The following is a 14,590-nucleotide window of genomic DNA, read 5'->3' on the forward strand; positions in this document are numbered from 1 at the left end:
CCTCTTCAACCTATGGGAGCGCTATATCATTATTGGATAAAAACGTTCCCGTTTTAAGCGCAATATTTTGTCACGAAAAGATGCTCGACTATGCATATAATTGGCAGCTTTGGAAAGAAAACACTCTGACGTTTTCAAAACTGCAAAGATATTATCTGTGAGTGCCCCAGAAATGATGCTACAGGCGAAACCAAGATGTAACCTCAAACAGGAAATGAGCTGAATTTTGAGGCTCTGTTTTACTATCGATCTCCTTTATGGCTGTGAATATGCTGTGAACGAGCTTATGCTCTCTGCCGTTCGTCCAAGACGTCTGCAGCATTGTGACGTATTTGTAGGCATATCATTGGAAGATTGGCCATAAGAGACTACATTTGCCAGGGGTCCGCCCGGTGTCCTTTGTCTGAGTTGGTGCGTAATTCTCAGTAGCACTCATTTTACCACGTGATACAGAGGGAGAAGCACACTTCCAGGAACGATACATCATTGAAGAGATATGTAGAAAAACACCTTGAGGTTGGTTCTAAAACAACGTTGCCATGTTTCAGTCGAGCATATGGAGTTAATTTGGAAAAAGTTTGGCGTTTGGATAACTGAATTTTCTTTTTTTGGTAGCCAAACGTGAAGCACCAAACGGACCGATTTCTCCTGCACAAAAATCTTTCAGGAAAAACTGAACATTTGCTATCTGAGAGTCTCCTCATTGAAAACATCCGAAGTTCTTCAAAGGTAAAATGATTTATTTGAATGTTTTTGCTGGTTTTTGTGAAAATGTTTCCTGCTGATGCTAACGCTAAATGCTACGCTAGCTATCAGTACTGTTACACAAATGCTAGATTGCAATTTTGAAAATCTGAGATGACAGTGTTGTTAACAAAAGGCTAAGCTTGAGAGCAAATAGATTAATTTCATTTCATTTGCGATTTTCATGAATAGTTAACATTGTGTTATGCTAATGAGCTTGCGGATAGATTTTACACAATCCTGGATACAGGTTTTTTCCGTAGCTAAACGTGACGCAGAAAACGGAGCGATTTGTCCTAAACAAATAATCTTTCAGGAAAAACTGAACATTTGCTATCTGAGAGTCTCCTCATTGAAAATATCCAAAGTTCTTCAAAGGTAAATGATCTTATTTGAATGCTTTTCTGGTTTTTGTGAAAATGTTGCCTGCTGAATGCTAACGCTAAATGCTACGCTAAATGCTACGCTAGCTATCAATACTGTTACACAAATGCTTGTTTTGCAATGGTTGAGAAGCATATTTAGAAAATCTGAGATGACAGTGTTGTTAACAAAAGGCTAAGCTTGAGAGCAAATAGATTAATTTCATTTCATTTGCGATTTTCATGAATAGTTAACGTTGCGTTATGGTAATGAGATTGAGGCTGTAGTCACGATACCGGATCCGGGATGGCTCGACGCAAGAAGTTAATGGTATATTCCACAGTAACAGAATGACACAGACAATCAGATTTTTCACTTTAAATCAATGATTTCAAAATTGAACAAACCATACAACTGTTTGCACAAGGACTACTTTGAACACTTTCCACTGAACAGTTCACAAAAACATATTTACTTGAAGAACAGTGGAGATGCAAAGTTAGGTAACAGAATGACGGGTTGTGCTGTTTGGGCTGTCATTCTGGTACAATGCAAATTTGTCAGGACTGTAGTGAGGAGACAGAACACTGGAAACATCCACAGGAGGCAGAATAGTCATTAAGGCACTTTAATGGCAACAAGTATCATCACCACCTGAGACAGACAGAGACATACAGCAGCTCAGTCAGATATCACATCACCCTCCATACCCCAACACTCAGTTACAGACCCTCTCTGTTCTCTAACCCCAACACTCAGTTACAGACCCTCTCCGTTCTCTAACCCCAACACTCAGTTACAGACCCTCTCCGTTCTCTAACCCCAACACTCAGTTACAGACCCTCTCCGTTCTCTAACCCCAACACTCAGTTACAGACCCTCTCTGTTCTCTAACCCCAACACTCAGTTACAGACCCTCTCTGTTCTCTAACCCCAACACTCAGTTACAGACCCTCTCCGTTCTCTAACCCCAACACTCAGTTACAAACCCTCTCCGTTCTCTAACCCCAACACTCAGTTACAGACCCTCTCCGTTCTCTAACCCCAACACTCAGTTACAGACCCTCTCCGTTCTCTAACCCCAACACCCAGTTACAGACCCTCTCCGTTCTCTAACCCCAACACCCAGTTACAGACCCTCTCTGTTCTCTAACCCAAACACTCAGTTACAGACCCTCTCCGTTCCCTAACCCCAACACCTAGTTACAGACCCTCTCTGTTCTCTAACTCCAACCCAGTTACAGACCCTGTTCTCTAACCCCAACACCCAGTTACAGACCCTCTCTGTTCTCTAACCCCAACACTCAGTTACAGACCCTCTCTGTTCTCTAACCCCAACACTCAGTTACAGACCCTCTCCGTTCTCTAACCCAAACACCCAGTTACAGACCCTCTCCGTTCTCTAACCCCAACACTCAGTTACAGACCCTCTCCGTTCTCTAACCCCAACACTCAGTTACAGACCCTCTCCGCTCTCTAACCCCAACACCCAGTTACAGACCCTCTCCATTCTCTAACCCAACACCTAGTTACAGACCCTCTCCGTTCTCTAACCCCAACACCCAGTTACAGACCCTCTCCGTTCTCTAACCCCAACACCTAGTTACAGACCCTCTCCGTTCTCTAACCCCAACACTCAGATACAGACCCCTCCGTTTTCTAACCCCAACACTCAGTTACAGACCCTCTGTTCTCTAACCCCAACACTCAGTTACAGACCCTCTCTGTTCTCTAACCCCAACACCCAGTTACAGACCCTCTGTTCTCTAACCCCAACACTCAGTTACAGATTCTCCACGTTCTCTCAACCGCAACACTCAGTTACAGACCCTCTCCGTTCTCTAACCAAGTCAACACTGATCAGACACACTAGACCAGTAAGACACTGTATAACCATAGACCAACACAGAGCTTTAGATGCATATACAGAACAAACACTGCAGATCAATATCCCTCCCCATTTCCTCTATACAGATATAACAACTTTATCCCTTCCTCTATGTGTTCTCTATCTCCAACACTCTATGTTACAGACCCTCTCTGTTCTCTAACCCCAACATTCTTATCTCCCCTCTCTATGTAGATAGAACATCCCTATCCCCATGTAGATATAACATCCTTATCTCCCTCCTCTATGTAGATAGAACCTCTCTGTTCTCCCCTCAACTCTATGTAGATAGAACATCCCTAACCCCTTCCTCTATGTAGATAGAACATCCTTACTCCCCTCCTCTATGTAGATAGAACATCAGTTACCCCCATGTAGATATAATATTCTTACCCCCTCTATGTTATAGAAAATCCTTATGCCCCTCTATGTAGATAGAACATTCTTATCTCCCCTCCTCTATGTAGCAGAACATCCCTATCCCCCTCTCTGTTCATCTTATGCCCCAACACTCTATGTTTAGAACATCCATATCCCCCTCCCTCTATGTAGATAGAACAATCCCTATGCCTCCTCTATGTACCCAGTTACATCCTTATGCCCCTCCCTACTCTATGTTTAGAACATCCCTATCCCCCTTTCTCTATGTAGATAGAACATCTTATACCCTCCCTACTCTATGTTTCTCCTAACCCCAACACTCCCTCTATGTAAGATAGAACATCCTTATCCCCCTCTCTATGTAGATAGAACATCCAGTTATCCCCCTCTGTGTAGATAGAACATCCTTAACCCACTTCCTCCATGTCCGATAGAACATATCTCCCCTTCTCTATAACAGATAGAACATCCTTATCCCCCTTCCTCCATGTAGATAGAACATTCTTATCTCCCCTCCTCTAGACCAGATAGAACATCCTTATAACCATAGACCTCCAGTAGCTTTAGATCATTAATCCAAGAACAAACTCTGTAGTAGAACATATCCTCCCCATCCCCTCTATGTAGATAGAACATCCTTATGCCCCCTCCTCTGTAGATAGAACATCCTTACCCCCTCCCTCCACTCTATGTTTTAGAACATCCTTACCCCTTCCTCTGTAGGCAGAACATCCTTATCTCCCCTCATGTAGATAATAATCCTTATCCCATTTATGTAGAAAGAACATCTTTTATCCAAAGTCATGTGTAAACATTCTAACCGTATCCCAGGAACAGGAGATAGAACCCTTATACCCTGGCCTCTACAGATAGAACATCCTTAACCCCTGAGCTACATGAAGGAACATCCTTAATGGAATGTAGAAGACATCCTTATCCCACTGATAATCTATATAGACTCTACCAATTCTTATGCCCCTACTCTATGTATAGAAAATCCTTATGCCCCTCCCTCTATGTAGATAGAACGGATTCTTATGCCCCCCCTCTATGTAGATAGAACATTCTTATGCCCCTACACTATGTAGATAGAACATCCTTATGCCCCTCCTCCTCTATGTAGATATAACATCCTTATGCCCCTCCCTCTATGTAGATAGAACATCCTTATGCCCCTCCTCCTCTATGTAGATAGAACATTCCTATGCCCCTCCTCTATGTAGATAGAACATCCTTATGCCCATCCCTCTATGTAGATAGAACATCCTTATGCCCCTCCCTCTATGTGATAGAAACATCCTTATGCCCCTCCCCCTCTATGCAGATAGGAGGGGCATTCTTATGTTCATGTAGATAGAACATCCTTATGCCCCTCCCTCTATGTAGATAGAACATCCTTATCTCCCCTCCCTCTATGTAGATAGAACATCCTTAACCCCTCCCTCTATGTAGATAGAACATCCTTAACCCCCCCTCCATGTAGATAGAACATCCTCATGCCCTCCCCTCTATGTAGATATAACATCCTCCCATGCCCCTCCCCTCTATGTAGATAGAACATCCTCATGCCCTCCCCTCTATGTAGATATAACATCCTCATGCCCCCCCTCTATGTAGATAGAACATCCTCATGCCCTCCCTCTATGTAGATAGAACATCCTTATGCCCTCTCCCCTCTATGTAGATAGAACATCCTCATGCCCTCCCTCTATGTAGATAGAACATCCTCATGCCCCTCCCTCTATGTAGATAGAACATCCTTATCCCCCTCCCTCTATGTAGATAGAACATCCTTATCCCCCTCTATGTAGATAGAACATCCTTATCCCCTTCCTCCATGTCGATAGAACATCCTTATCTCCCCTCCTCTATGTAGATAGAACATCCTTATGCCCCTTCCTCCATGTAGATAGAACATTCTTATCCCCCTCCTCTATGTAGATAGAACATCCTTATCCCCTCCTCCATGTAGATAGAACATTCTTATCTCCCTCCTCTATGTAGATAGAACATCCTTATGCCCCTTCCTCCATGTAGATAGAACATTCTTATCCCCCCTCCTCTATGTAGATAGAACATCCTTATGCCCCTTCCTCCATGTAGATATTACATCATTAATCCCCCTCCCCTCCTCTATGTAGGTAGAACATCATTATCCCCCTCCCTCTATGTAGATAGAACATCCTTATGCCCCCTCCTCTATGTAGATAGAACATCATTATACCCCTCCCCACTTATGTTTAGAACATCATTAATCCCCTCCCCTCTATGTAGATAGAACATCCTTATCCCCCTCTATGTAGATAGAACATCCTTAACCCCTCCCCCCTCTATGTAGATAGAACATCCTTATCCCCCCCCTCTATGTAGATAGAACATCCTTAATCCCCCTCCCCTCTATGTAGATAGAACATCATTATCCCCCTTCCTCTATGTAGATAGAACATCCTTAACCCCTCCCCTCTATGTAGATAGAACATCCTTATCCCCCCCTCTATGTAGATAGAACATCCTTATCCCCCTCCCCCTCTATATAGATATACTATTCTTATGCCCCTCCCTCTATGTAGATAGAACATCCTTATGCCCCTCCCCTCTATGTAGATAGAACATCCTTATGCCCCCTCCCCTCTATGTAGATAGAACATTCTTATGCCCCTACTCTATGTAGATAGAACATCCTTATGCCCCTCCTCCTCTATGTAGATAGAACATCCTTATGCCCCTCCCCTCTATGTAGATAGAACATCCTTATGCCCTCCCCTCTATGTAGATAGAACATCATTATTCCCCTCCCTCTATGTAGATAGAACATCCTATCCCCCCCCTCTATATAGATAGAACATCCTTATCCCATCCCCTCTATGTAGATAGAAACATCCTTATGCCCCCCCCTCTATGTAGATATAACATCCTTATGCCCCTCCCCCCTCTATGTAGATAGAACATCCTTATGCCCTCTATGCTGTAGTATAGAAAATCCTTATGCCCCTCCCCTCTATGTAGATGGGAACATCCTTATGCCCCTCCCCTCTATGTAGATAGAACATCCTTAACCCCCTCCCCTCTATGTAGATAGAACATCCTTATCCCCCTCCCTCCTATATAGATATAATATTCATGCCCCTCCCCTCTATGTAGAGAAACATCCTCATGCCCCTCCCCTCTATGTAGATATAACATCCTCATGCCCCTCCCTCTATGTAGATAGAACATCCTCATGCCCCTCCTCTATGTAGATAGAACATCCTCATGCCCCTCCCCTCTATGTAGATAGAACATCCTCATGCCCTCCCCTCTATGTAGATAGAACATCCTCATGCCCCTCCCCTCTATGTAGATAGAACATCCTCATGCCCCTCCCCTCTATGTAGATAGAACATCCTCATGCCCCTCCCCTCCTTCCATCTCACCACCATTTTGACCACTGACTGTTATGTCCCGTCTGCTGCTGCTGTCAATGGTCACCTTCATATCTACATTTAATGGATTATGTTTATATTCATGTACAGTATTTATTAATAAAAAGACATTGTGAACTTTGTGAATGTCAATGTAAACAATGTCTTCCTGGTAGTTTTCCAGCAACAGAAGAGGAGATAACCCCAGATGAACAGTGTTCTGGTGTGTGGCGTCCGAGGCACTATGGAGCTTCAGGCTTCTTCCTCCCAGCTCTCTAACTCAACAGGAAACTGGAAACACAACAGTCAGTCAGACAACGGAGTGAAATGTAGGTGTGTGTGTGTCTGTGTGTGTTTATTACCTGTAAGGGTATCCATGGTATTTAGCTCTAAAGATGGACAGCAGCCAACTGAAGAAGAGCATCACCAGACCGATCCCTGCTACACATTAGAGACAGAGGAGACAGAGAGGGGAAAGGAGAAGAGAGAGAGAGCAGAGGTCTCAAGATGATCCCTGACAGACAGCAGAGGGAGACAAGAGAGGGGAAAGGAAGAAGAGAGAGCAGAGATCACGATCGAAACATCACCAGACCCATCCCTGCTACACACATGACTAGAGACTAGGAGACAGAGAGGGGGAAAGGAGAGAGAGAGCAGAGGTCACGATCAGAGCATCACCAGACCGATCCCTGCTACACACATGACTAGAGACAGAGGAGACAGAGAGGGAAACAGGAGAAAGGAGAGAGAGCAGAGGTCATCGATCACCAGAGCATGACTAGAGACAGACCGATCCTCACCAGACCGATCCCTGCTACACACATGACTAGAGACAGAGGAGACAGAGAGGGGGAAAGGAGAGAGAGAGCAGAGGTCACGATCAGAGCATCACCAGACCCATCCCTGCTACACACATGACTAGAGACAGAGGAGACCGACCGATCCCTCACACATGACTAGAGACAGAGGAGACAGAGAGGGGGAAAGGAGAAGAGAGAGAGAGCAGAGGTCACGATCAGGCATCACCAGACCGATCCCTGCTACACATGAGGAGACAGAGGAGCTACACACAGAGAGGGAAAGGAGAGAGAGAGAGCAGAGGTCACGATAAGAGCATCACCAGACCGATCCCTGCTACACATGACTAGAGACAGAGGAGACAGAGAGGGGAAAAGGAGAGAGAGCAGAGGTCACGATCAGAGAGACCGATCCCTGCTACACACATGACTAGAGACAGAGGAGACAGAGAGGGGAAAGGGAGAGAGAGAAAAAGAAGTGTCACCTCAGAGCATCACCAGACCGATCCCTGCTACACATGACTAGAGACAGAGGAGACAGAGAGGGGGGAAAGGAGCAGAGAGATCAGAGCAGAGGTCACATAAGAGCATCACCAGACCCATCCCTGCTACACATGACTAGAGACAGAGGAGACAGAGAGGGAAAGGAGAGAAGAGAGCAGACTCACGATCAGAGCATCACCAGACCGATCCCTGCTACACACATGACTAGAGACAGAGGAGACAGAGAGGGGGAAAGGGAGAGAGAGAGCAGAGTCACGATCAGAGCATCACCAGACCGATCCCTGCTACACATGACTGAGCAGAAGTCACGATAAGAGCATCACCAGACCGATCCCTGCTACACACATGACTAGAGACAGAGGAGACAGAGAGGGGGAAAGGAGAGAGAGAGAGCAGAGGTCACGATCAGATGAGCTCCTGCATTTTTCAGCATTTTATTTTCTTAAAAAAGATAGTTAAACTTATTTTTTTGGAACACATACTGGATTCTACCCTCTACAACATATACCCCACTTCACATCAAAACTTAAAACCTACAGCCTGATTTTGGACGGAATACGGAATCACCTGGAAGGTTCACAACTACCAAGGATGATATACATATACAGCAAATTATCTGGAAAACAACAGAAAACACCATCCAACCTGGAACTGAGTGAGTAATGTTTAGTCTGAAACTATATCTTATTTCCAAAAGCCAAGAAGAAAAATACACAACATTACTTTATAAGGACTGAATTCTAACATAATTCTGCCAAGCTTTATACAGCTTCAACTAGCACTGACGTGTCAGTGAGAGGTGTCAAAGCCCATTAGCCCAACAATGGCAGGAGAATCACACAGTCTACCCCAACCAAATGGAGAGGCCTTAGAAGCTACCTCCCGCTGTTCAGAGGTAATTCAAGTACAGTACCCTGTGCATGTAAAGAATGATAAGGCAAGAAAAGATTACAAAATAAAGCTCTTATGGAAAATCAAGAGACACTTTTAGCTGACTATTACAAAAATGGGAACATCAGCAACCTTATCTTCCACACAAACCATCCCCTGGCATGGCACAGTGCTATATTAGCACACTACCCCTTTGTTAAGAGGAGGTGTTAACGAGGGGTGGAAACTCAGGATACTTGACAACGAGGACTCTGAGTCAGCTAATATAAACCTCTATAAGTCCGGAACAGTAATGGTACAGGGTAACCCCAAAAAGTTTCAGCTGGACTTTCACCAAATTAAAGAATCAGCCCAGCAGGAGAAGCTCTCCCTTGACAAAGATACCCCCACCCCAGGCGGGTCAGACCAGACCTCTTCATTATGTAACCCCACAGACGAGCAACCCCCAGCGGAGAGTCAACCTCCCAGCACATATTACTACTCCCTCATTGAAATGAAGGATAAATTCACCCAGCTGGAGGTAAGGCAGGTGGAGCTGGAACAGCAGGTGATTACACTTCAGTCAGCACAGACCCAGACAACAGTCCAGCACAACAACACCCCTTAACCAGACCCGGAGAGCTGGAGGTGGACAGAGACATATCTGCACTCTGGACTGTGGTGAGACAACTTCAACAGGAGAAAGAGCAGAATCAGGAGAAGAACAGAGGAGAAGATCAGACTGCTGGTGGAGGAGAGGTTGAGGGGATGGAGGGATGGAGGAGAGGGTGACAGGGACGGAGGAGAGGGTGAGGGGGGGGACGGAGGAGAGGGTGAGGGTGACAGGGACGGAGGAGAGGGGTGAGGGGACGGAGGAGAGGGTGCCAGGAGAGAGAGGGTGAGGACGGGATTTGACAGGGACGGGTGAGGGGACCAGTTGAGAAACAGGTTAGGGGTGACGGGGACTTTATTTAACCAGGTAGGCCAGTTGAGAACACCTTTATTTAACCGGGTAGGCCAGTTGAGAACACCTTTATTTAACCGGGTAGGCAAGTTGAGAACACCTTTATTTAACCAGGTAGGCTAGTTGAGAACACCTTTATTTAACCAGGTAGGCTAGTTGAGAACACCTTTATTTAACTTAGGTAGGCTAGTTGAGAACACCTTTATTTAACCAGGTAGGCTAGTTGAGAACACCTTTATTTAACCGGGTAGGCAAGTTGAGAACACCTTTATTTAACCAGGTAGGCAAGTTGAGAACACCTTTATTTAACCAGGTAGGCTAGTTGAGAACACCTTTATTTAACCAGGTAGGCTAGTTGAGAACACCTTTATTTAACCGGGTAGGCAAGTTGAGAACAAGTTCTCATTTACAATTGCGACCTGGCCAAGATAAAAACAAAGCAGTTCGACAGATACAACGACACAGAGTTACACATGGAGTAAAACAAACATACAGTCAATAATACAGTAGAAATAAGTCTATATAGGATGTGAGCAAATGAGGTGAGATAAGGGAGGTAAAGGCAAAAAAAAAAAAGGCCATGGTGGCAAAGTAAATACAATATAGCAAGTAAAACACTGGAATGGTAGATTTGCAATGGAAGAATGTGCAAAGTAGAAATAAAAATAATGGGGTGCAAAGGAGCAAAATAAATAAATTAATTAAATACAGTAGGGAAAAGAGGTAGTTGTTTGGGCTAAATTATAGGTGGGCTATGTACAGGTGCAGTAATCTGTAAGATGCTCTGACAGTTGGTTCTTAAAGCTAGTGAGGGAGATAAGTGTTTCCAGTTTCAGAGATGTTTGTTGTTCGTTCCAGTCATTGGCAGCAGAGAACTGGAAGGAGGGGCGGCCAAAGAAAGAATTGGTTTTGGGGGTGACTAGAGATATACCTGCTGGAGCGTGTTGTGACGGCCCCAAATTTTCTGACCCGTCTCAGTGCTTCTCCTTCCAATAGGGTGCTTTCCTTTAATTCCCAATTAAATAGCATCAGCTGCAAAAGTGGGGTTGTGATGGGCGTGACTGAGGATGTGTTCAACCCTCAGTTCCCGAAGCTTCTCTATTCCGTTTGTTTTGTTGCCGTTAAACGTGTGTTTTGTAGCCTAATAGAGTTTACCCAGGATCGGATCCACTCTTTGCGTCCGTGGACTACACCTCTCCGTGGCCTTTCTCCGCTGGAGATCTATTGGCGGATTGGATTGTCTAACTGACCGACTAGTTAGTTAGTTGTAGTTGAGGACTTAGTAAGAGTTGATACGCTTTAAGTTCTGTGGTAAAATAATTGTTATATTGATGGTATGTTTAATACTGGGTTACTTACTTGATGGACCAGATGGGACTCATTCCCACCCAAACTAAAAGGAGAAACCAATGTTTTCTCTGGTAGGCACAACCTACCTGGCACCCCTATAAATAATAACCTCAAGTCAAAACCTTTACAGTGTGCTACAGGTGGGAGATGCTATGGTGACCAGCGAGCTGAGATAAGGGGGGGACTTGAGCGAGGGCCAGCCAACGGGCGTACAGGTCGCAATGGTGGGTAGTATATGGGGCTTTGGTGACAAAACGGATTGCACTGTGATAGACTGCATCCAATTTGTTGAGAAGGGTATTGGAGGCTATTTTGTAAATGACATCGCCAAAGTCGAGGATTGGTAGGATGGTCAGTTTTACAAGGGTATGTTTGGCAGCATGAGTGAAGGATGCTTTGTTGCGAAATAGGAAGCCAATTCTAGATTTAACTTTGGATTGGAGATGTTTGATATGGGTCTGGAAGGAGAGTTTACAGTCTCAGCAGACACCTAAGTATTTGTAGTTGTCCACGTATTCTAAGTCAGAGCCGTCCAGAGTAGTGATGTTGGACAGGCGGGTAGGTGCAGGTAGCGATCGGTTGAAGAGCATGCATTTAGTTGTACTTGTATTTAAGAGCAATTGGAGGCCACAGAAGGAGAGTTGTATGGCATTGAAGCTTGCTTGGAGGGTTGTTAACACAGTGTCCAAAGAAGGGCCGGAAGTATACAGAATGGTGTCGTCTGCGTAGAGGTGGATCAGAGACTCACCAGCAGCAAGAAGCGACCTCATTGATGTATACAGAGAAGAGAGTCGGTCCAAGAATTGAACCCTGTGGCACCCCCATAGAGACTGCCAGAGGTCCGGACAGCAGACCCTCCGATTTGACACACTGAACTCTATCAGAGAAGTGGTTGGTGAACCAGGCGAGGCAATAATTTGAGAAACCAAGGCTGTCGAGTCTGCCGATGAGGATGTGGTGATTGACAGAGTAGAAAGCCTTGGCCAGATCAATGAATACGGCTTCACAGTAATGTTTCTTATCGATGGTGGTTAAGTTATCGTTTAGGACCTTGAGCGTGGCTGAGGTGCACCCATGACCAGCTCTGAAACCAGATTGCATAGAAGAGAAGGTATGGTGAGATACTTAAACAGAGCAATACTCAATCATGAGGCATCAAAGCCAAAGGAACTGAGTAACATTAAGAAATGCTATAGATGGAAGAAATGCAGTTTGGAAAGCTACCAAAAAACAATTAGGCAACAACACATTCAATCCTTTTAGACAATTTCCTGGGTAAAAACGTTCCACTGTAATAGTGAAGGTGTAAACTTGGCAGTAGAAAATCTTAACAGTATATTTGACCTCTCGGCTTCCCTATCAAATCTAAAAATCTCAAACAGAAAACCGAAGAAAATGAACAATAATGACAAATGGTTTGATGAAGAATGCAAAAATCTAAGAAAGAAATTGAGAAACCTGTCCAACCTAAAACATAGAGACCCGGAAAACCAGAGTCTACGCCTTCACTATGGTGAATCACTAAAACAATACACAAATACACTACGGAAAAGAAGGAACAGCATGTCAGAAATCAGCTCAATGTAATTGAAGAATCAATAGACTCTAACCACTTCTGGGAAAATTGGAAAACACCAAACAAACAACAACACAAAGAATGATCTATCAAAATGGAGATGTATGGGTAAACCACTTCTCCAACCTTTTTTGGCTCTATAACAAAGAATAAAGTGCAAAAACATATACATGATCAAATACAGATCTTAGAATCAACTATTAAAGAATACCAGAACCCACTGGATTCTCCAATTACATTGAATGAGTTACAGGACAAAATAAAAACCCTCCAACCCAAAAGGCCTGTGGTGTTGATGGTATCCTCAATGAAATTATCAAATATACAGACAACAAATTCCAATTGGCTATACTAAAACTCTTTAACATCATCCTTAGCTCTGGCATCTTCCCCAATATTTGGAACCAAGGACTGATCACCCCAATCCACAAAAGTGGAGACAAATTTGACCCCAATAACTACCATGGAATATGCATCAACAGTAACCTTGGGAAAATCCTCTGCATTATCATTAACCTGTTAAGAAATACATATCCGTGCGCGACTTCAAGGAATTGTTCAAAGTGAACCGAATTAAATGAGGCCGAGGTTGCAGTGCCTACAGCTTCCACGCGTTGTCTAGAGTCTTGTCATTTGATTCAGCTTTGATTCTTGGTCTAACCGAATCAAGGGAATCGATTCCCTCCGGTCTCCGACCTGATTTTTTGGTCGAGCTCTCTCAAAGACATTTTTCGAGACAGACACCTATAGAATTGACATCGCCTCCTGATTAATTTTATCGCTTATTAACGTGTACTAATACCTGAAGTTGCATTACAAAAGTATTTCGAAGTGTTTTGTGAAAGTTTATCGTTGACTTTTTGAATTTAAAAAAATGACGTTACGTTATGAAACGCTATTTTTTTCCGTTTATCACACAGTCTTCATAGATCGATATCTAGGCTATATATGGACCGATTTAATCGAAATAAAAGTAGTGAATATGGGACATCAAGGAGTGCCAACAAAGAAGATGGTCAAAGGTAATAAATGTTTTATATTTTATTTGTGCGGTTTGTGTAGCGACTGACTATGCTAATTATTTTGTTTACGTCCCCTGCGGGTCTTTTGGGGTGTTACATGCTATCAGATAATAGCTTCTCATGCTTTCGCCGAAAAAGCATTTTAAAAATCTGACTTGTTGCCTGGTTTCACAACGAGTGTAGCTTTAATTCAATACCCTGCATGTGTATTTTAATGAACGTTTGAGTTTTAACTAATACTATTAGCATTTAGCGTAGCGCATTGCATTTCCAGAGCTCTAGATGGGACGCCTGCGTGCCAGGTAGGAGCAAGAGGTTAACAGCAGACTCGTACATTTCCTCAATGAAAACAATGTACTGAGCAAATGTCAAATTGGCTTTTTACCAAATTACCGTACAACAGACCATGCACACCCTAATTCACCCTGCACACCTAATTGACAACCAAACAAACCAAAACAAAGGCAAAGTCTTCTCATGCTTTGTTGATTTCAAAAAAGCCTTCGACTCAATTTGGCATGAGGGTCTGCTATACAAACTGATGGAAAGTGGTGTTGGGGGTAAAACATACGACATTATAAAATCCATGTACACAAACAACAAGTGTGCGGTTAAAATTGGCAAAAAGCACACAAATGTCTTCACACAGGGTCATGGGGTGAGACAGGGATGCAGCTTAAGCCCCACCCTCTTCAACATATATATCAACGAATTGGCGCGGGCACTAGAA

The 14,590-nt window shown here is 43.9% G+C and overlaps 1 protein-coding gene and 1 long non-coding RNA gene across 21 annotated transcripts in view; both read right to left on the reverse strand.

Annotated features, from left to right (window-relative positions):
* Positions 1 to 2,751, reverse strand: part of LOC127913824 (uncharacterized) — a 7,866-nt gene extending 5,115 nt beyond the window's left edge. For 8 of the 19 annotated variants that reach the window (XR_008086856.1, XR_008086858.1, XR_008086855.1 and 5 more), the window contains exons 1-2: positions 2,375 to 2,580; positions 1,826 to 2,306 (exon numbers count right to left, since the gene is read on the reverse strand). This is a non-coding gene — a long non-coding RNA (uncharacterized LOC127913824). Of the gene's footprint in view, positions 1 to 1,817; positions 2,307 to 2,374; positions 2,581 to 2,669 lie in introns of those variants that run through there. The other 11 variants (XR_008086857.1, XR_008086859.1, XR_008086852.1 and 8 more) reach the window with 7 other exon arrangements.
* Positions 2,752 to 7,412: 4,661 nt separating this feature from the next.
* Positions 7,413 to 14,590, reverse strand: part of LOC118380685 (magnesium transporter protein 1-like) — a 30,046-nt gene continuing 22,868 nt past the window's right edge. Inside the window, exon 9 of one of the 2 annotated variants that reach the window (XM_052487235.1) lies at positions 7,413 to 7,481. In XM_052487235.1, the coding sequence (XP_052343195.1) occupies positions 7,444 to 7,481 (38 nt within the window). In that variant the 3' untranslated portion in view covers positions 7,413 to 7,443. Of the gene's footprint in view, positions 7,482 to 8,237; positions 8,283 to 14,590 lie in introns of those variants that run through there. The other variant, XM_052487236.1, reaches the window with a different exon arrangement.

This window comes from Oncorhynchus keta, chromosome 30 (assembly GCF_023373465.1).
Source record: "Oncorhynchus keta strain PuntledgeMale-10-30-2019 chromosome 30, Oket_V2, whole genome shotgun sequence".
Classification (NCBI taxonomy): Eukaryota; Metazoa; Chordata; class Actinopteri; order Salmoniformes; family Salmonidae; genus Oncorhynchus; species Oncorhynchus keta.